Source organism: Podarcis gaigeae (genome assembly GCF_964106915.1).
Source record: "Podarcis gaigeae genome assembly, chromosome: 6".
Taxonomy (NCBI): Eukaryota; Metazoa; Chordata; class Lepidosauria; order Squamata; family Lacertidae; genus Podarcis; species Podarcis gaigeae.
In genome coordinates, this window is record NC_139682.1 from 60,534,539 (window position 1) to 60,555,276 (window position 20,738).

Genomic DNA, 20,738 nt, shown 5'->3' on the forward strand with positions numbered 1-20,738 from the left:
ACACACACACGAAAAAACCACAAGCTGATTTAGAATCATATGTATATTAGTATAAATGCCGACGGTTCATACAAGATTGTGACATCCTTCAAGATGTTGCTTTTATTACAGGCGTTGGCAGGGGGTGGGGTGGGGATCTTTAAAAAAAATGGCATGTGGACCTTTGGTAATCATTCTCTCCTGTAGAAAAAGGATTTTCCGGCCATTTGCGTTGCTCTCATGACATCTGGTACTTACCATTTGTTTACTAAAGTGCACCAAGCTATTAGCATTGTGATTGCATGAGATGCAATTGAGCATAATTCAGTAAAACTGTGCAGCTAAAGAATGATTCAGTTACTTGGAGCCAAGGAAACAGATGCTTGGATGCGTTTGCTGCAGTACTCCTGAGCTCCTTACTTTGGGACTGATATGCACCACTATATGCATCATTATCGAAAGTGCCTTTATTTATGTGAGGTAATGGAATTTTATTGAAAGTTTTGTAATGTATAGCGTATCTGAAATGGAGATGAGCTCCAAGTAAAATATTGTAAGCTATAATGCCTGTAGAGCATTATCAAAACAGCACATCAAAAACAGATTTGTTTTTAAAAGGATTAAGGTTATTGTCAAAAAAGGGGGGGATGTTTTTAATTGATGTTGTCAGCTAAGTAAGGTAAACCTTGCTGCTATCATGGTTTTGGTATGTATATTGATAATGAAGTCCTTTAGCGGGGTGGGGTAGTGATGTTCGTTCAGAACCCGCTATGAAATCCATGTTCTGCATTTTCTGCTCTTTGGTTCGGATTTAGAAACGTAGTGTGTGGGGGGGGTGTTGTTTTTAAAGCAGTCAAAAATTTCACTGAACCTGAAGCTTCTGAAACATTTAAATCCAATATATGCTTCCATAAGTGATTTCTTGAACTGAAGAAGGAAGCAACTCTGAAGGTTTTCTCCATAATGTGCTGAGCTTCCCTTCTCTTTCAGAAGAAAAGTGAAACTCCACCACCCATGAAATTGCCACCTCCTTACAAAGAAAAATCCCGCTCTGAAGAGTCAGAGGAAGAGGAGGAGGAGGAAGAAGATGACACTTACACAGATGGTGAGTTGTCTTACTTAGTTTTACTAGAGCGACTGAATTTCTGAATAGGATTGCTCTGTATAGAATGGTGCCTTCTAAAACAGCATTGCTGTGTGGTAAGCACATTGTAGAACTGCAGTTAAATGTTGCCAAAGGGAGTGGCCATAGCTCTGTAGTGGAGCATCTACTTTGCATGCAGAAAGTCTCAGGTTCAATCCCAACCTGGTAAGGTTGGGAGAGGCTTCTTTCTAAAACCTCGGAGAGCTGCTGCCAGTCTGTGTAGACAATGCTGAGCTAGATGGACTAGTGGTCTAACTCTGTATAAGGCAGCTTCCTGTGTTCCTATGATACTCTTAATTTGAATGTGAAAAATATGTATTTTTCACTAAGCTCATGAAAATGGGTTCTCTGAGGTAGATGGTATCCATAGATTAATATCAAACGAGGCTTTAGTTTCTCTTATTTATGTAGCCAGTGCTGAGGATTGTTTCACTGAATGTCAGATCTTGCAGATTTTAGCTTGCTCTGGTACCAAAGAAAAAACAGGGAGTGCTTCCTACTTTTTGTTTTGTGTGGGAAAGCAAGCAAGCAACAGTGGACATAGTGTGAGTCTCTTGCTATAACAAATGTCTGTTTATATTTCATCGTTTTGCATTTGGGGGGTGGGAAGAGAATTGTAGGATTGGAAGGAGTGGTGGTGGATGGGGTGTTGTAGCAAACTCTGTATTGGCCATTTCCCTGCATTCACTCAAAAGCTCCAGCAGCTGCTGTGTGGGGCAGGGCAGGCTGATCTGAGCCACATGCAGTTTCAGAGTTGTCAGCATCCATCTACCTCAGCAGACAATGGAGGAGCGCACCTTTGGGGTTAAAGTCAAGCCGTTGCAGAGTTACAGTGCCTGCTGCGGAGTATTTGCAGAAAATGTGTGTGGCTCTGCTCCCAACAAGTCCCTTGCCTGGCTTAAGTTCAAAATATATTGAATTCAGGAAAAAATGCTCCTGCTGTTATTTTTTGCTTGCTTTTTTGTGAGTTTGTTAGTAAATTTCTAAAATGAAAAGTTTGGGCTCAAACCTTGCCTATTGGGATATCATATTGACGGATTCCGCATCCTGCCCCAAATCTGGAAAATATAGGTTCCGACTATTTTGCACGGGGATTCTGTTCCTAGCTCCCATGCATGTCAGTGGAGTACGTATAATCCTGCCATGTTCTATATCACATTCTGCCCTCTTCTGGGTCCAAAATGACCCACACGTCCATGGCTGTGCATCAATTGGATGCACAGAAAATGTTTGCCACCTGTAATAATAATCAAAAGATCACATTGCTAAAAGTATAAAGAAACTTGTAACAAATTCATTGCATATATTGCCAACGAGCCCACGTGAGGAGGCAGTTGAACTGTTGACTGTCAAGGATGTCAAAAGTATGCTAAAGGAGGAGTTTGACATTGACTGACTTGTTTGCTTCGGTCTTCACAGCAGAAGATGCATGATAGATCCCTTTCTAACTTTCTGAGGAAGCAAACGATAATCACCAACTCCAATGACTTCAAAAGAGGATTAGACAAATTCCTGGCAGACAAGGCTATCAATGGTCACTAGCCATGAAGGCTTAGTTCTGCCTCCAATGTATGCCTTTGAATACCTGTCACTGAGTATCACAAGTGGAGAGTGCTGTTGCACACAGGTCCTGTTTGCAAATTTCTCAGAGGCATCTGGCTGGCCACTGTGAGAACAGGATACTGGTCCAGATGTGCTTTTCTTATCAGACTATGGTTCCCATCATCTCTGACCTTTGGTCATGCTGCTAGTTTTGATTGGAGTTGGAGGAGGTCCACATGGTCCTTCTTTTAGAGCAGGCATGGCCAAACTTGGCCCTCCAGATGTTTTTGGGACTACAACTCCCATCATCCTTAGCTAACAGGACCAGTGGTCAGGGATGATGGGAATTGTAGTCCCAAAACATCTGGAGGGCCAAGTTTGGCTATGCCTGCTTTAGAGGGTCAAGGAGTACCATGTTACTTATAAGGCTTATTTTCTGGTCAAACTAGTTTACATTTTGCTAGTGGTGCACAGGTTGAATCCCTATGCTAGGTTCCAAACCCACAGCAGATCTTGACACAGTTTTGGATGAATTCCCATCTGCATGTTCTTTAAACCACCTCAGGTGGCCTAGTGATAAGCCCATTCTTAGATATGTTTGTTTTGTGGAAGAAATCTATAGAACCATGTTCTTCTGTACATGACACAATACAATAGTATGTATATTTTGCTATATGTTTATATGGATTTGACCAATTTGACCATGTATTAGTTCACAGACACTTGACTTGCATTGACTGTGTGGTAATGTTATTGAAGAGTGTATCTCCAATTCTTCCTTTTTTTGGACAAGTAGGACTCAAAAGGGGAAGGGGGAAATAATTTGATTGATGGAAAAATAGCAGTATATATAGCTATCTTAAAGTAAACAGGAGTCTGTAGTCAAACACTACCTCTCCAATAGATGTCACTGCAGTCACCAGCAAACATTGCTGAACCTGATGTGGACAAGGCAAAATAACTTTAGTAACCTCTCTGAAAAATACAGACTTTCAATATTTATTTTTTGTTCAGTTATTGGATTTTCTTAACGTACTACAAAATGTTTCATTCTCTCAATAGTGACACAAAAGCAGGGTTGTAAGCAAGGAGCTTGGGTTTTAATTTTGATGCTGTGCATTTATCTTCATGTGATGGATTTTTGTAAGCAATTTTTTGTTGGCATTGTTCCTGTTCTTTCTTTCAATGACCTTTCTCATCATACCTTCCATAAAGGGCGGTGGAATACAAGAATATATTCCTGTCCAATCATGTAAGATTTCATCAAGCATGCACTGCCATGTTCTCTGTAGTGTGACATGACTAAAGTACCAGTGCACGGATTTTTACAGCTGCTGAGGCAGTGTTGGAACCCTTAAAATGTCATCCCCTAAAACTATTTGGAGAGTTGTAACCAATAACAACATTTTGGCTCTTTTCCTGTTAATACACTGAGCAGACGGTATGTCAATGAATGTACATATGCCCATGTCTTTTGGAATGGGAGGGGCAGGGAATCCTAGAAAACGTTCTTCAAATTCTCCCCCTGCATTTAGAGCAAATAATATATAGGAAATCTCAGTGCTGAATGACTGTTATGCTGGCTTGTGATTAAATTTAACTGCTATGGAAAAGCAATATTTTAAAAATTATTTAAATGTCTCACTTTTCCTGCATTTTACTGACAAGGAAATAAATGCCTTATAATCCGCAGGGCAATGATAAGAATTTGGACTGAATCAATGTCAAGAGAGCAGATAGTTTTGTTTCTGGGTTGCAGACATGATCCTCTGCTGCATCTCCCATTTAATGCGAAAGCCGAAAGGTAATACTTATGAAACTCTGCTAGGCTGACAGGCGTTAATTGATGATTGGAACCAGAAACATGCATTTCTAAATGCATGTGACTGGATGTCATAAACCATTTTGCTGTAATTAAGAGCAGGTCATTTAGAATCACATCAGCTGTGTAGCTAGCTGAGGAGGAAAGGGGCAGCATTGTGTATAAATTGACTTGAGTTTCGGGACAGGGATGCCATTCGAATATTAGTGATTTCCAGCAGTGCAACAACACAGCAGCAGCAGCAGCAGCAGCACTAGCAGCAGTAGAGCGTCAGTGGGTCAGATGTGGGAAGCCAGGGATTTTCTTTCCCCTGCTGCATAGTTGTGCCGGCAGTTTTGCTGACAGGCGTAACTATTTGGCTTGTGGGCAAGCCTAAAATTAAGTATAATTGATCACATCTCACAATAGAAAGAGGACTGACAGCTTGCCCTGAAGGCGAGGGAAATCTCTCTGTCAGGCCCAAGGTCGTCAGAAGAAAGACGAGCTCCGAGTCTGTCTATGTGTGTGATGAAGATTTGAGCTGCTCTCAGCATCTGAATGTTTGTCAGGAATGCAGATACCTTGAAGTGCATAGCGATACAGCAATGGTACAAGGGGGTTTCCCAGGTACGTAGCAAAGTATCTATCTATATTGTACTTATTTTCAGCAGCTCGTTTTCAGTATTTAATGAGTGGGAATTAGTAAATGAGAATAACAGCATTTTATTTTTTCTGAGTTACTTGCATGTAGCAAGGATTGATGGCTAGATGAATTCTGGTGTTGTTGTTGTTTAAAAAAATGGATTTGGCTAAGTTTTAAGTTTGAAACCATTGATGAAATCCATTTGAATCAACCTGTAAAACTGAGAGCATCATAAATCTTTCACAGTTGCTTATAATGATCAAACTTACTAATTTGTAACCAAACTGCATTTTTAAAATGTGAGTGCAGATGGTGGTCCTTATGTATTTTGCCTTTGTTTAGAATACAATTTTAAAAGCTGCTGTTGAAATAACCAGCATTCAGCATTTTCATTGTGTAAGGGCAACAGCATGCAAGTAAACAAACAAACAAACAAACAGGCTATTTCCAAAAAGTGTAGCTATACTATAACATTATTTCTTACTTGTTGGGAGGTGTGATATACTCTCCCTAGCCACATATATATAGTGAGTAGGTTTCAAACATTTTGTATGAACTCCCACGAGAAAGTGTGTGTGTGTGTGTGTGTGTGTGTGTGTGTGTGTGTAAAATACACACATACACAAAAGTCTCGGGTCTGAATATGTTACTCTATAAAAGACATGACAGTAATAGTTTGGTATTTTTGGCACCTCTCTTTTTGTTTCAACCATTCCTTTGCCAAACACTGCATATGTGGAATTTGAAGCTCTTTATTCTGTATACAAAGAGGTAGCTTTGGGTAGCTACAAAGGAGGAATCTCTTAGGGAAGCAGCACTCTATCACTGAGGAACACTTAGCATCACTGCAGTGACTTGCAATTAGAGAGATGACATAACAGGTGGTGAGGAGAGGGGGGTTGTGTGGGCATTTGCCTGATCAGGGATAAATTATAATATCCCACTAATGCATTCCAGAGGCTGCTTTGAAACGTAAGCTGAATGCATGGCCCCAAACAGCATCTTTTTAGCAGTACCTGTTACAAATAACACTATGGCACTGCAGAGGGAGTAAGAAACATCTGATCTAGCCAACCGGCACAGCTATGAAAATTATATTACAAATTTTTTGTTGCATGTCTGTTTTTGAATCTGGAACTTTTGGAAATGCGAACAGTATACAATCTGTTCAAGGCAGGGAAACTTAATACATGCCAGCACCTTACTGTGTTCTGCAAAACCCGATGCAGAATATTGTCTGTAATTGCAGAAATTTGCACATTATCTCTCCGTTCATGCTTTTATATTTCCTCTGAAGCTGCAGCTGCTGTTGTTGTTCAGAGGCAGGTTTATAGATGGAGTTAGTGAAGACCCCTATACTAGACACCATAAGCTGGGGATAACAATGGCCTCATCTTTTATGGGATCCAGCTTCATAGAGGCAAATAGCATGGCATATGCTCAGCGTCCCATTTCTGACAGCCCCACAGAACGGTTGACTCAGCCCAGGTTGCTGAGTCGTGTTGGGAAATCACCACAGCTGTGAAATACTCACTTGATTCCAGCAAGGGGGTCCCTCACCCATGCCCAACACAACTGGGACATAACACTGTTGCCAATGGTGTGATGGGGTGATCCATATCCACAACCTTAAGGAGGCATCACCTGCAAATTCCATACATTTAAGGATCACACCTGTTGGCAAATAAAATATTTTTTTATTGTTAACAAATAAAGATGACCAACCCCCCCCCCCAGCACAACCCCTGTAGTGAAGCAAAAACCCTGTGACCAGGGTTGCTAACACTGGGTCCAGAGAAATTCTGGACTACTTTACTCAGTACATGTTACACCATGTAGTAGGGATGGGTGTCTGGGGAAACAACAGCTGCCCCATTTCCTCTTTACTAGATCGACTGGAGGAGTGAAGTTCCCTCCATGGTCCACTTGGGCAGAGGAGGCTGGTCCCTTAGGGCAAATGGGTCAATGTCCCACCAACCTCAGCCTTCTCTCAGCCAGCCTCCACCTGCCTCTCTTCTTCCTTAAGCTAAGTCCAGAAGGTGGCACTGCCTTTCAGCATCCTTCTCTTGCTCAGTCTCAGTGTTGCCCCTTGTAGAACTCAGCAGGGAGCAGGAGGCAGAAGATGGGGACAAAACTAAGAATTAGTTGGCTCTGCCTGCCATTAGCTTTGGCTCCACCTGCTATTTGGGCTCTCTGTCTTCTGTCCCACCAGTCCCAATGTGTATCAGCCACCCCTGCAACCTGGGTGCCTCTCTCTCTTCCGATTGGCTAGGAGAGAAGCATAGAGGCCAGCTGATAGGAAAGGCTGCACAGGCAGTCATGGATTCAGCTGTGAGCACAAAGAATGCACCCGGGAACCCAGGTTTCTTTAACAATTCCGTATCTTGTATCGCCAGTAGTGACTAGATGGGTGGCTGTTGCATTGCTTACTCTCTCTTTTTTCTTGGCCAACGGTCAGAGAGGTAGTAGTCCAAGAACATCTGATAAACCACCAGTTCCCCAACCCTGCTTTAAGCAGTGCTAATAATTCCTATAGCATTGCAGTGGGAGAGAATGTCTGTATGGCAGGTGCCTGTAATGTTGGTTGAGCATGGTGGCATGCAGCTGGGAGCATCCGCAAAAAAGAAAGTTCCTCTTAGTCCCCAAGATGCCTGCAATAAGAATCTGATCATGGAGACATCAAAGCCTGTGGTGGTTCTGAAGCCATGCATATGGTCACTGGAACTCCTGCAATTATTACAGTAATCTGTTTGTGGACTGCAAGTATGAGAGGTGTAAGCACGTTTCCCAGAATAAGCTCTGTGCAGTCAGTTTCCAATAGACAGTGTACACACACCTCAAAATTCATTTCAAGGGAGAAATAGTACAAGTACTGTGATGTTTTGGTAGTTCAAACATTTCACTTTACTTAGGAGTTTATTGTTCTGACCCAGGCAAACCATTAGTGATTGTTCTATGCTCGAAATACAGGTTACTGTCTGCAGTCAAACTGATCGAAATAGTTTCATATTCAGGGCTAGACATCCTTACAGGGCTGTCCTATGCATGTCTATTCAGAACCAAATCCATTCAGTTCAATTGGCATTACGTTGGGGGAGGAAAGAAAGTAGCATTAAGCAGAATGAGATAGAATCCAAAAAGCATTACAGTAGGACCATGCAATCTTGTGTGCTAAGTACTTTTCTTGGGTTTGTTCCTCTAGAGATGTTCATATGCTCCTCCCTTCAGTGGAGGCTGATCCACTGGGGCCAGTGGAGAACTGCTCCACCATCCTCAGCCACCCCTCACATGCCAGCCTCTCTGCTTACAACTGGTCCGGGCTTTATCTGCCTCTAGCTATGGTTGCATCTACTGTTGGTCTCCCTGCCTTCTGCCTTACCAGTCCCCATGGTCACCCACTAATCGCCTTTCTAAGAACTTATTTTTTAAGCTAAGTAGCAGGTCTACTTTTCTGAGGCAATTACTCTTTTAGCTTTTCCTCCTTTTGTGAACTTTTTGGCACTGTATTTTTATTTTTTAGTCAGGGGAACAGGGAGTTCTTCAGAACATTAGACACAATGCACTTCTTGTTTGATTTGTTGATCACAACTGCAGATGAAACAAAAATTATAATCTGCCCAAAGCTAAAACTTTCTTAAGATTCCTCCTTAATAAGCCATTAAGATGTGTTCCACCTATTCAGCTGTGCAATAAAGGATGACAAATAAAATGTATGCTTCATGTTTTCTCAGAAGTGAAAAGGACCCTTATAGTGTTTGTTACTGGGCTTGTAGGCTTAGTTTAATCAAATAATGGATTCTACTACAACAGTGCTGGCATTTAGTTTTAAATTTTAGACCTGATGCAATGAATAAGGTGGTGTAGTTTTTGATTGTGTATGTTTTATTTTATGTTTGACCATTTTCCCTTCACAAATCTACACTAGTGCTGTTGTTTAGAACACACAGAATATACTGTTATGCTGTCCTACATCTTCTTATGTATAGTTCTGGAAATATGACATATGTTGAGGGGAGCATTATGCTAATATTAGAGGGAGATCTTTCAAGTGTGCCTCAAAACATTGCTTTTTTCTCCCAGTGATGTACCACAATGATTTCAACTCTTCCATTTATAATTAGCGACTGAAATGGCTTTTATCTGACAGCAGAAAAACTTTTATGCCAAAACTGATCATTGCTTCCATCGTATTATGTTCACATAATTTAATAAGCTATGTTATTTCTGCCTGCATGTTGTCACTTGAGTCAAGACAGTGATCAGAAGTAGAATTTTCAATATGCAAATAAGTTAATAATAAATTCTAATTCTCAGCTGCCTGGCTTTTGGTCGTTTAAATAATAGAAAACTTATTTCAAAACATTTCAAGTCAAAATTCTTCTGATATGCATTAGACTAAAAGATGTGGCCCTACCAGAGCCGAAGGGATGTGACAAACATGAAATCCGAATTAATAAAGAATATTGCTGCCCGAGCTTTAATTGGTTTAGATCAAAGCTTCCTTAAAATAGCTAGATGAGGATTTGTACAATAGATGGTCCCTTTGCCCTTGTAGAGGAAGGACAAGGAGCCCATGGATCTTTAGAACACAACATTACTCAGAATCGCATGAAAACAAGAATTAGGTTGAAATCTCACAAGAATTCAGATAGGCTGGATACATGGCCTGATTAAGGTTGGCCCCTACCTTGAGAAGTGGCAACTGGATAATAGGGATGCAGGTATTTCCCTTATATTTATTGTGGATGCTGGTTTATTAGGGCCAGTGGGGTACTGCTCCACCAACTTATTCTGCCTTAACCTGCCTGATTTATGTCCACTCTAGGCGGGCAGCACTGACTGTCAACTTCCTTAATCTCAGTTGTTACCATTGTAGCACTCTGCAGGAGGGGAAACTAGATTTTCTTAGTTCTACCTGTTATTGCTCTAGCTCTGCTTATTATTGACTTTGGCTCCACCTACCATTGGCCTCCCTGGCTTCCCCTTACTAAGTCCAATTGCCTCCACTGCTGGTTGCCCTTCATGAGGGCTGAGGAAAAACTTTCCATGCTGCCTAGAATTTGGCATGTTTTCGCGCCATTCATCTTAATTTGATTAGCACACATTGCCTTTTGGACTGATACAGCTGAACATTTTACTGATTAAACAAAACCTGTTAAGCAAAACTCCCAGCAGCATTTTGTGTGGATTTGTGTGCCTTAAAGCCGTACCTTGGATTTGCCTTAGGAAAACTTTTTCTGTTTGCTCGTCTGTCCCCTTTCTTCACATTTTTAAAATTCCTCCTCCTTGAAGGAATCCAAAATTTCAGTGGTGAAGCATGAAATGATACACTGTGGCCTGGGCTATTAAAAGAGGGGGTTCTTTTTAACCTTAAACAGCAGCAGCATGAAGTATTGGTCCTTTTGCTTTAGCATTCATTTGGGAAAGCATAAAATGAAAATGTGCTGCTGAGCTGTTAATAGCTTTCCTTTCAATATCATTGAGGGATTTGTATCTCTTTTGGTGCTTCAGATGTTGCTAGGTATGTGTAGGCTACCCTGAGCAAATGAAAAGCAAAATTGCATTAAACACATGGCATGTTCTGTCATTAAAATTGGTTCCACAGTTTTTTTGCGCTTTTAGTCAAAAGCCATTCATCAAGTATTTTGAGGAACATCTTTTCTGAAAACAATTAAAAGTAATGATGGAGCTGCACAGGGGATCAGTTCCTGGATGTAACCTATACAATAACAAAGATCATGTTGCAAATTTGTACAGCTCAGTTTTTTGGAAAGTGTCCTGTTTATGTTTTTCAACGTGATGGGTTACCTGCATTACAGCAGAATTGAAGAGTGGTTTCAGTGCAGAAGGACAATCTGATACTAGATTGTGAGAGTGCTGCTGGATCAGAGCAAAGTCCTAGCTAATCTTGCAGCTTGTTTTTCCCCCAAAAAACCAGCCAGATGCTTCTGAGAAGCCCACAAGCAGGGCATGAAAACACTCCTTGCGCTCCCACATCACAAGCATATAGATGCATGCTGCCTCATAACCTGTTGTTTACTATTTTGGCCAATAGCTTTTCTAATAGCTATATTTATTTACTTCAGTGTATAAACCTGCCCTTAATGAAACAGATCCCTGGGCCGGTTAGAGGAGAATACCAAACAATTAAAACTTTTTAAAACGGTCATTTTATAAGTAGTAGTGCCGTGTACGCTACTAATGCAGCTGGTGAAGCACACATCCAACAAATGACCATATCTGCTCTCCTCAAAACATCTGGCTAAAAGTCTCCCCCACAGAGAAGGGCCTTTCTTTGATTTCTTTGTGGGGCACCACTAGGTTCAAAGAACATCTAGTTTAGGACATGCATTATACCCTGAGCTTCATTTCCTCCTGTGTAGACTCCATGTTGAAGAGAAACAAGTGGCAAATTGCTTGCTTCTCTTCAGCCTAGTTTCCAACTATGGTTGGTGAGGGTTCATGCCTCTGTGTTGTTGTCTGCTACCAACATGCACATCAGGGCATGTTCCAGTTGGACTGTCCCTTCTACACGAGAGAGATGTGGTGTTTATAAAGTGTTGGGCTACCACCAGGGGGACTATGATACTTAGTCAGATAGCTCACTAGGTGACCTTGGGGAAGCTGTGAATTATTGAACCAGTTTCTGGAGGTGGTTATAGGATGGACGAGGGTTATAGGATGAGACTTAATCCAGTTAGGGCATGGGTAGGGAAACTATCTTAAGTTGACTGAAGGTTTACAAGTGGTTTTAACTAGTGTTTCACTCCTCCTAAATGAACCAAGTTGTACACTGTATGGCAATCCTCCTGGACTCAGTGCTAACTGGGGAAGCTCAGGTAGTATCCAGGAATAGCTTTTTCTAGTTTAGTATGGTACACCAGCTGCAGACCTGTCTGGAGTAATCTGACTTTGCCTCTGCCTGTGATGTCCAGTGTGGTCTAGTGTAATGCACTCTATATTGGACTTTGAATTTGAGATGGTGTGGGATGAAGCCATCCAGCACTGGGGTTGGGGGTAAGGTGTTCATTCCTCAATTTAAAATGCTGGTTTTAACCTTTTAAAGCCTTCAACAGTTTGAGTCTGAGCTAATGGAAGCATCATCTTTATCCATATTATAACCACCCTGCCTTTTTAAGATTCACAAAAAGGGGCTTTCTCACATGACTGCCTTTGAAACAGATTGCTGGGCCCAAGGGGAGAGCCTCTTCTGTTGATTTTGCAGTGTCCCGTGCACAGCGGAAGGATGAGGAGTACGTGCACATACTCTAAGTTGCTTTATTTACTTTTCAAAGCTGGTAGATTACAGAAAAACATCTTGCCTCTGCCGGAGCAGAGAAAGCATCCTCCCTCCTCTAAAGCACGGAGAGAACAAACAACTGAACTGCAAAGAACAGTGAAAAACAGGAAACCAGTGTACGTCACATCCAGTCTCCTTTCTCGTGAGAAAACCCAACAGCAATTGACTATGGAATGTAAACACCTGTCTCGTGACAAGCACTTTCGCTGCACAGTGAAAGAGAGCAGAAACCAACATCCTCCCCCTTTCTGTGAACATCACTGGGCAGCGTGTTCGTACAATATCAGTACAAACCCAACTTCTGCACATAGGTACAGTGTTGATCCCTTGATACAATCTTGGACAGTACATCAGCAGGAATTTCATTACCTGGCATATAGGACACCGTTACGAGTCCCTTCTGAATACGTTCCCTAGCATGTTGCAACTTTAATTGCAAGTGCTTCGTGCTTTGCTTACAACCTTCAGAATTCAGCAAAGCCAAACATGCTTTGTTGTCCTGGTAAACCTGGATTGGACATTTGACAGGAATTTTCATGTCTTTGCACAATTGTAACAACCATTCACAATCCTTAAGTGAATAAGACAGTGCATTCAGTTCAGCTTCACAAGTACTTAAGCTAACTGTTGTTTGCTTCTTGCATGACCAATCAAATAGACCCTGATTGTACATATAGCAAACTCCAGACGTACTTTTCCTGTCTGTAGTGTCACTTCCAAAACTTGCATCTGCAAATATCTCAAGACCACCAGACTTCTGATTGTTAAATCTCAGTCTGTAATGCTTAGTGCCTTTCAAATACCGCGCTATGCGTTTCAGAGCTTTCCAATCCTTAACAGTAGGATTGTTGACTTGTCTGCTTAGCAAATTACAGCTAACAGCAATGTCTGGTCTTGAACATCTGGCAATGAAGTTTAGCTTGCCTAGCACACTTCTGTACAGTGTAGTATCAGAAAATGCTTCTTCAGCATCATCTACCTGATAACCTGTTGTCATCGGTGTGTCTACAGGGTTAGCATCCATCAGGTTTAGTTTGCTTAACACATCAGCAATTTTACGTGACTGGTGTACTAGAATGTTACCATCTTGATCTCTCTCTATTTCCAGAGATAGGTAGTTGTTTACCTCACCAAGATCTTTCATGTCAAAGTGCTCTTTCAGTTGAGCTAGGGCGTTATTGTACATTGTGACATCCTCCAAAAGAATAAAAGATCATCAACATAAAACAAACAATACAGTTTCTTTTGCCCCTCCTCTTTGACAAATACACATGGATCAGCTTTCCCTTGTTTAAAACCTAGAGAAAACAATACTTCAGTGAGTTTCGTGTGCCAACACCGTGCACTTTGTTTGAGACCATAAAGGGACTTTTTCAGAGCACAAACAAATCCCTGTTTTACCTGTATGCCATCAGGTGGAAGCATATAAAGTGATTCATCTAGAGATCCGTACAGAAAAGCTGTATTCACATCATGGTGACTAATGTGTAGATTCTCTTCTGCAGCTAGCTTGAGCATAAGTCTAATGCTCTCATACCTCACGGTGGGTGAGTAGGTCTCGTGATAGTCTTCACCTGGTATTTGTGCAAAACCTCTGGCTACCAATCTGGCTTTGTGTCTGACTATCTTGCCATTTTGATCACTCTTCGCTTTGAAGACCCATTTGCTTCCAAGCAGTTTCATTCCTGGAACTACTGGAACTAGGTCCCATGTTTTGTTCCTTTCCAAGGAATCAAGCTCAGCCTTCATGGCATTTAACTACGGCTCAGCTTCCTTTGAATCCAAATCCTGGATTTCTTGGAAACTTGAAGGTTCAAATACCTTCTTGGAGCTTTTAACAGCTGTTACTGCTATCTTAGCAAACTCATCAGCAAATCTCTTTGGAGGTCTGCCTTTTGTGGCTCTCTGTGACCTACGAATTAGCCTTAAGTCTTCAATACTCTCCTCTTCCTTCTTAGGAGAAAAGTGACCTATTGTGAACAATGGTTCCTCTAATTCTTGATCAGAGCTTTCAGAGGGTCGCATAGAGGCTTTCGCACTCTTGAAATCCTCTGAATCACCCGATTCAGTTTCAGACTCAGAATCAGAACCTTCATCAGTGGGTGTGGGTTGTTGTGGTTGCTTTTGACTATCCTCAGTCTCATCACTGTCATCAGGATAACATTGGAAAATTCCCACATTCTCCCCCCACTTGGCATTGTACTCAACACTTCTTGTGAGCTTAATTGTCTTTGAGTCAGTCATCATTATTCTGTAAGACCCTTTCTGATAACCTAGAAAGATGCCATGCAATCCACGCTTGTCTAACTTGGAGCTTTGCGGTGAGTGAACCCACATGTCAGAACCAAAAATTTTCATGTGTTTGATGTATGGTTTCTTGCCAAACATCTTCTCATAGGGGGTACAACCAATCGCTGAAGATAACCTGCGATTATAACTGTAAACAAAACACGAGAGAGATTTGGCCCAATAACTCTCTGGAAGATTGGCATCATGCAGCAAGGTTTTTAACCCTTGAAGCAATGTCTGATTTGCCCTCTCGCAAAGTCCATTCTGCCATGGCGAGCGAGGACTAGACAAATCGTGTTGAATTCCTTTCTCAGTCAGAAAAGCTTCAAACTGCTGAGAAGTGAATTCTCCCCCGCGATCAGTGAAAAGAATTTTTATCTTCTTACCATGCACATTTTCCAACCAAGCACAGAATTCCTTGAACCTAGGAAAAGCCTCTGATTTCTGCTTGAGATTGTACACATAAATATACCTGGAAAATGCATCAATGAGAACCATGAAGTACCTGTTTCCACCCAAAGAGGGCGCTAGTGGTCCAACCAAATCAGCATGAACAACCTGGTATGGTTCTGTAGCTTGCCTACTAGACACCTTACCTTTCGCAGCCATTTTTACCTTGTTTGCTGCGCATGCCTTGCACTTCATGTGGTACCTGCAGGGTTTAATAGTCATACCTTCAACCAAGGCAGGCATTTTAGATACTGCCTCAAAATGCAAATGACCAAATTTTCGATGAAAATCGTGAATACATTCTGCATGCAAACTTTTGTTATAACCTGCAATGCAACAAGTGTCATCCTACACAACATCATCAAAATACAAAACATACAAACGATCAACATATTCAGCATGCAATACATAATCATTTTTCTTTGTGATGATGCACCTTTTGTTCTTAAAGGAAACGTCAATTTTCCGCTCATTCAGCTGTCCAACGCTGAGCAGATTATGCTTGGCATCTGGCACATAAAGCACATCCTGTATCGATAAGTCCAAACTGTGAAGAACAACAGTTCCGTAGCCTTTACTGGGGATTGTGTGGTCATCCGCCTGGTGAATCGCACCTTCCTGCGGTGTAAAAGACACGAACAGTCGCTTATCGTTGCACATGTGGTGGGTCGCCGCTGAATCAACAACGAAGAAAGATCTAGACGTCTTCTGGACCTCTGCAACCTTTGGAGTGAAGCGTGAGACCATTGCCTTGTGCTGAGTTGTCCTGGACACCGGACCTTTGCCTCGGCCTTTTCCACGCGATGAGCTTTCGCTGCACTGCTCTGTCTTGGCCCTGGGATTTCTGCATTCCCTCTTCATATGGCCTAGACGTCCACACGAGTAGCATTTCACTGCCTTCAAAGCTTTGGCGCCATCTGGTGGTTCCACTGCACTATGGGATGATGTCTGTGAAGTCTCCCCCTTGCCCATGCAGCTAGCACCCCGGCGATCTGCTTCATTCAGAATCATGGCAGTATCACTGGCTACTGTGAGTTGAGCATTTGGCTGATTGGCATCAAATTCCCCACTTGCCTCATCCAGCCTTCTGCAGCTAGCCATCATGACTTTGGCATTAGCCTTCTGCGTCATCTCTGCTGCTTTAAATCAGGCTGCTTTATACTAGCTGTGTCTGTGTACAGCTGCTTCATTCCAAAAGCAAGTCCAAAACAGCCTCTGCCTGTGAGCCTGTGCCACTCTGCTTAATTGCAGCTGCTTCAAACCTCATTCCACAGGCAAGTTCAAAAGTGCTTTCTCTCTGCTGCCTTAAATTCATGCTGCGTCACTGCTGCAGCTGCTTTATTCCAAAAGCACTTTTAAAAGTTACTTTCGATTTCCCCAGCATAGGAACTTGTTCCTTTGAGCCTTTGCCTGTGCCCGGCAAAACGGCCTTAAAAGTTCAAAGTCCAGCCATAAAGCCATTAATTAGAAGCTGGCAGGCTGCCCGGAGCAGTAGCACATACCTCATCAATCATCTTGACGCGCAGAGCAGATACCGTCCAATCCGTCCCTCTGCATTCCGATCCTTTTGCCGGCATTCCGATTCGAACTTCTGAATTCCATTCTCAAGACGACTGCGTTTTTCTGGGCCCCATAACCAATTATTGTTGATTTTGCAGTGTCCCGTGCACAGCGGAAGGATGAGGAGTATGTGCACATACTCTAAGTTGCTTTATTTACTTTTCAAAGCTGGTAGAATACAGAAAAACATCTTGCCTCTGCCGGAGCAGAGAAAGCATCCTCCCTCCTCTAAAGCACGGAGAGAACAAACAACTGAACTGCAAAGAACAGTGAAAAACAGGAAACCAGTGTACGTCACATCCAGTCTCCTTTCCCGTGAGAAAACCCAACAGCAATTGACTATGGAATGTAAACACCTGTCTCGTGACAAGCACTTTCGCTGCACAGTGAAAGAGAGCAGAAACCAACATCTTCTGCAGTGGCCTCATACCTGTGGAATGCACTCCCATCTCGGGTCTGCCAGGGCTGGTTATTACAGGCCATTAGGAAACCTCTAAAGATGCATTTGTATTTCTTGAGTTCCATTTCATTAGACTGCTAATGGCTCTTTGTTGCATTTTGGGGCTAGATTATACACACACACACACGTGCGCGCGTGCGCGCACACGCACACACACGCGCGCGCACACACACACACATATATATATATGTATGTATCACACACACATATATATATATGTATGTATGTACTTGTTTTAATTAATTTTGTAGGTTTTTTGTGTGTCTTGCATTCTTTGCTATAAACTGCCCTTAAAGGTAGCCGGAAATAGTTTAAAATACTAATACAGTGCTACCTTGGTTTAAGAACAGCTTAGTTTATGAACAACTTGGCTTAAGAACGCTGCAAACCTGGAAGCAGGTGTTTTGGTTTGTGAACTTTGCCTTGGAAGCAGAGCATGTTTTGCTTCCTGTTGGGTGTGTTCCATTTGTAAATTGAGTCCCCCCGCTGCTATGGGAAAGCACACCTTGGTTTAAAAATGGACTTCCAGAACGGATTACGTTCGTAAACCAAGGTACCAGTGTAAGTGCCATCACCATTGTTGCCGAACACGCTTGATAATGCTCTGTGGAGAAAGAGAAAAATTATGACAAAAATCTATACTTTCCGCTATTGTGTAGCATTGCCATGGCTTTGGACCGTGGCTTTGTATCCTGTCTAGGACCATCTCAGACTATTTGTATAGAGAGGCTACTGACTACTTGGTGCTCTTTGGGCAAAACAAAGAGTTCTGTAACATGAGGAGAACTGCAATGCACTGGTTTTCATTTGCTTAAGTTCTCAATTCTCAACAAATGGGACTTTGCAGAACATGTAGTCCTATGCAATAGTAAGGGATGTATCTAGTTATTTGTGATGAAGTTTCATTCATTAAAAAGTAATTCTGGTAACAATAATATTGTGGAACCTTGGCATTGAGGACACCTTGACCTACATAGGGCTTATTGAGTGATTATGCCAGAACGCACTGAGATTTCTCAAGGATGACAGACATGGGTCATTAGAAGTTATACTGCTTGGCAGATGGGGATGTCTGCCCTATTGTTGTTTTTTTACATGGTCAGAAATGTTTACTCCTGATGAAGTGTTCATAGTTATTTCCCCAGGGGCAATTGCTATGACACAAAGCAATGACCAAACCCTTTCTGATTTCACAGAAATATAGACATAACATTGGTAAAATTGGGCCCTTTTTGGTGGATCAAAAATCTAAACTGCATAGGATAAAATAGTCTGTAATGTCAATTAGTAATTTAAAGATAATACAAACTGTTGACTTACAGAGAACCCTTCGTTTTATTTTCATCCTATCTCTTGGCATCTCCTTAGTCCCCCAAGACAGCTCACAACATCAATTAAATTCAGTATGCAATTATTTTGGATGGTCCTTGTGCTCTGAATATGTAATCTTACGTGTTGAAGATTTCTGTGCAATTCAGAATCTCGTTTTCTCTTTAAAACTACTCATTGGTGAATTAAATAGCTTAATGCCTGTGTCTCTACAAAGTGATGATGAACTGTAGGAATCATATATGGGCTCTCACTATTTAATTTGGGAGGATTTTGCATTTCTATCTGTTAAGAATGTCTTTGAACTTTTGGGGCAACCGTGTATGTGTGCCTTTTTGTTCAAAATATTCCTCCTCTCTGCTCAATTTTTCCCTTGGAACTGCTTATCCAGCTGTTTATGTCATTAATGCAGGATTTTATCAGGAAGGGGGGGATGTCTTCATCATTCTCATATTTAATCAGTGCTGTCAGGGTGGTGATCAACAATCAGCCTGCTCTGTTTCTTTCCTAATCTACCTAAAGCATCTGTCCCTTTATTAGCAGTGAGGAAGTGGATAAGAAACATGTAGGCAGCTCTTTTCCCAATGTGTACAGTGTGGTGTAGTGGTTAAGAGTGGTAGACTCGTAATCTGGTGAACTGGGTTCGATTCCCCACTCCTCCACATGCAGCTGCTGGGTGACCTTGGACTAGTCACATTTCTCTGAAGTCTCTCAGCCCCACCCACCTCACAGGGTGTCTGTTGTGGGGGAGGAAGGAAAAGGAGATTGTTAGCTGCTTTGAGACTCCTTAGGGTAGTGATAAAGCAGGATATCAAATCCAAACTCCTCCTCTTCTTCTTCCCAATTCCTTTATTTTTAAGTATGTAGCACTGCAGGGTTTTTTGATGGTGTGGAAGCTCTCTACACTCAGCAGTTGCTACTCTGCATGAATAACTAAATGCCCAGAGGAGATGGGATCAAAGGGTAGGTGCAACTCCTTCTTCATGCAGGAAATCTAGACAGACCATCCCCAAGAATTGGTTGTCTAGTCTTCAGAAAAGTAATAGTTAGATTGTTGAACTGCTCCTATAGCCAAGAAGGTTGCCTGTACCACCCAGATATTGTGGTTAACTGAGTGGGTAAATGCCTAAATAACTTAACTTAAGCTCATTAGATCTAATCCTGCCCTCTAGGACAGTAGAGAATGTGGGTTGTACCCATGGTTATTTCTACTTGGACTAGACCATTGAAGTTATTAGGCAGGACTAACTTAGGTCAATGCATTTCAGTGAGTCTGCTCTTGAATGGAACTTAGTTGGCTACAACTGTGTAACACTCCCTGGGACATTTGAAGAATGCTGTCATGATTGTGAACCTACCCTTCAGTCTTCTTTGCTCCAGGCTAAACATACACAGCTCCTTCAACCCTGCCTCATAGGATTTGCTTTCCATACTGCTGATCATCTTCATTGACCAGATCATTTTGTCATTCTTAAAATACAGCACCCAGAGCATTCTTGAATTGTGGCATTTTTGTTTGTGCTCACAAGCAGCCAGCTGAACAGCTAAATATGTATGAGATAGCAGTCCTCCTTAGGAAAGGAAATATGGGGGAAGCGGTTAGTCGTGATGATGAGCATGCTGCTTCTTGTATTTTCTGTCACCTTCCAAGTCACAAATGGTGACTGCCTTCAAGCCTGCCTGGCTTAGGCCTTTCAGAGCTTCGTGAGGCCATGGACCAGAGCACGCCAGGCACTCCTGTCTTCCACTGCCTCCCGCAGTTTGGTCAAACTCATGCTGGTAGCTTCGAGAACATTGTCCAACCATCTCGTCCTCTGTCGTCCCTTTTTCCTTGTGCCCTCCATCTTTCCCAACATCAGGGTCTTTTCCAGGGAGTCATCTTTTCTCATGAGGTGGCCAAAGTATTGGAGCCTCAGCTTCACGATCTGTCCTTCCAGTGAGCACTCAGGGCTGGTTTCCTTAAGAATGGATAGGTTTGATCTTCCTGCAGCCCATGGGACTCTCAAGAGCCTCCTCCAGCACCATAATTCAAAAGCATCAATTCTTCGGTGATCAGCCTTCTTTATGGTCCAGCTTTCACTTCCATACATCACTACTGGGAAAACCATAGCTTTTACTATACGGACCTTTGTTGGTAAGGTGATGTCTCTGCTTTTTAAGATGGTGTTCACAACCCATCAGCATGTTTTTACATGAGTAGAATGTGTCCTTTTATTTAAAATGCATCTCTGGGTTATTTGT

The 20,738-nt window shown here is 42.1% G+C and overlaps 1 protein-coding gene across 26 annotated transcripts in view; it reads left to right on the forward strand.

The window, feature by feature from the left end:
* The window catches only part of PATJ (PATJ crumbs cell polarity complex component), a 153,737-nt gene that overhangs the window by 64,460 nt on the left and 68,539 nt on the right, over positions 1-20,738 (forward strand). For 19 of the 26 annotated variants that reach the window (XM_083742819.1, XM_083742838.1, XM_083742828.1 and 16 more), the window contains one exon: positions 970-1,084. In XM_083742819.1, the coding sequence (XP_083598945.1) occupies positions 970-1,084 (115 nt within the window). The remainder of the gene's footprint in view (positions 1-969; positions 1,085-20,738) is intronic. The other 7 variants (XM_083742841.1, XM_083742830.1, XM_083742823.1 and 4 more) reach the window with 1 other exon arrangement.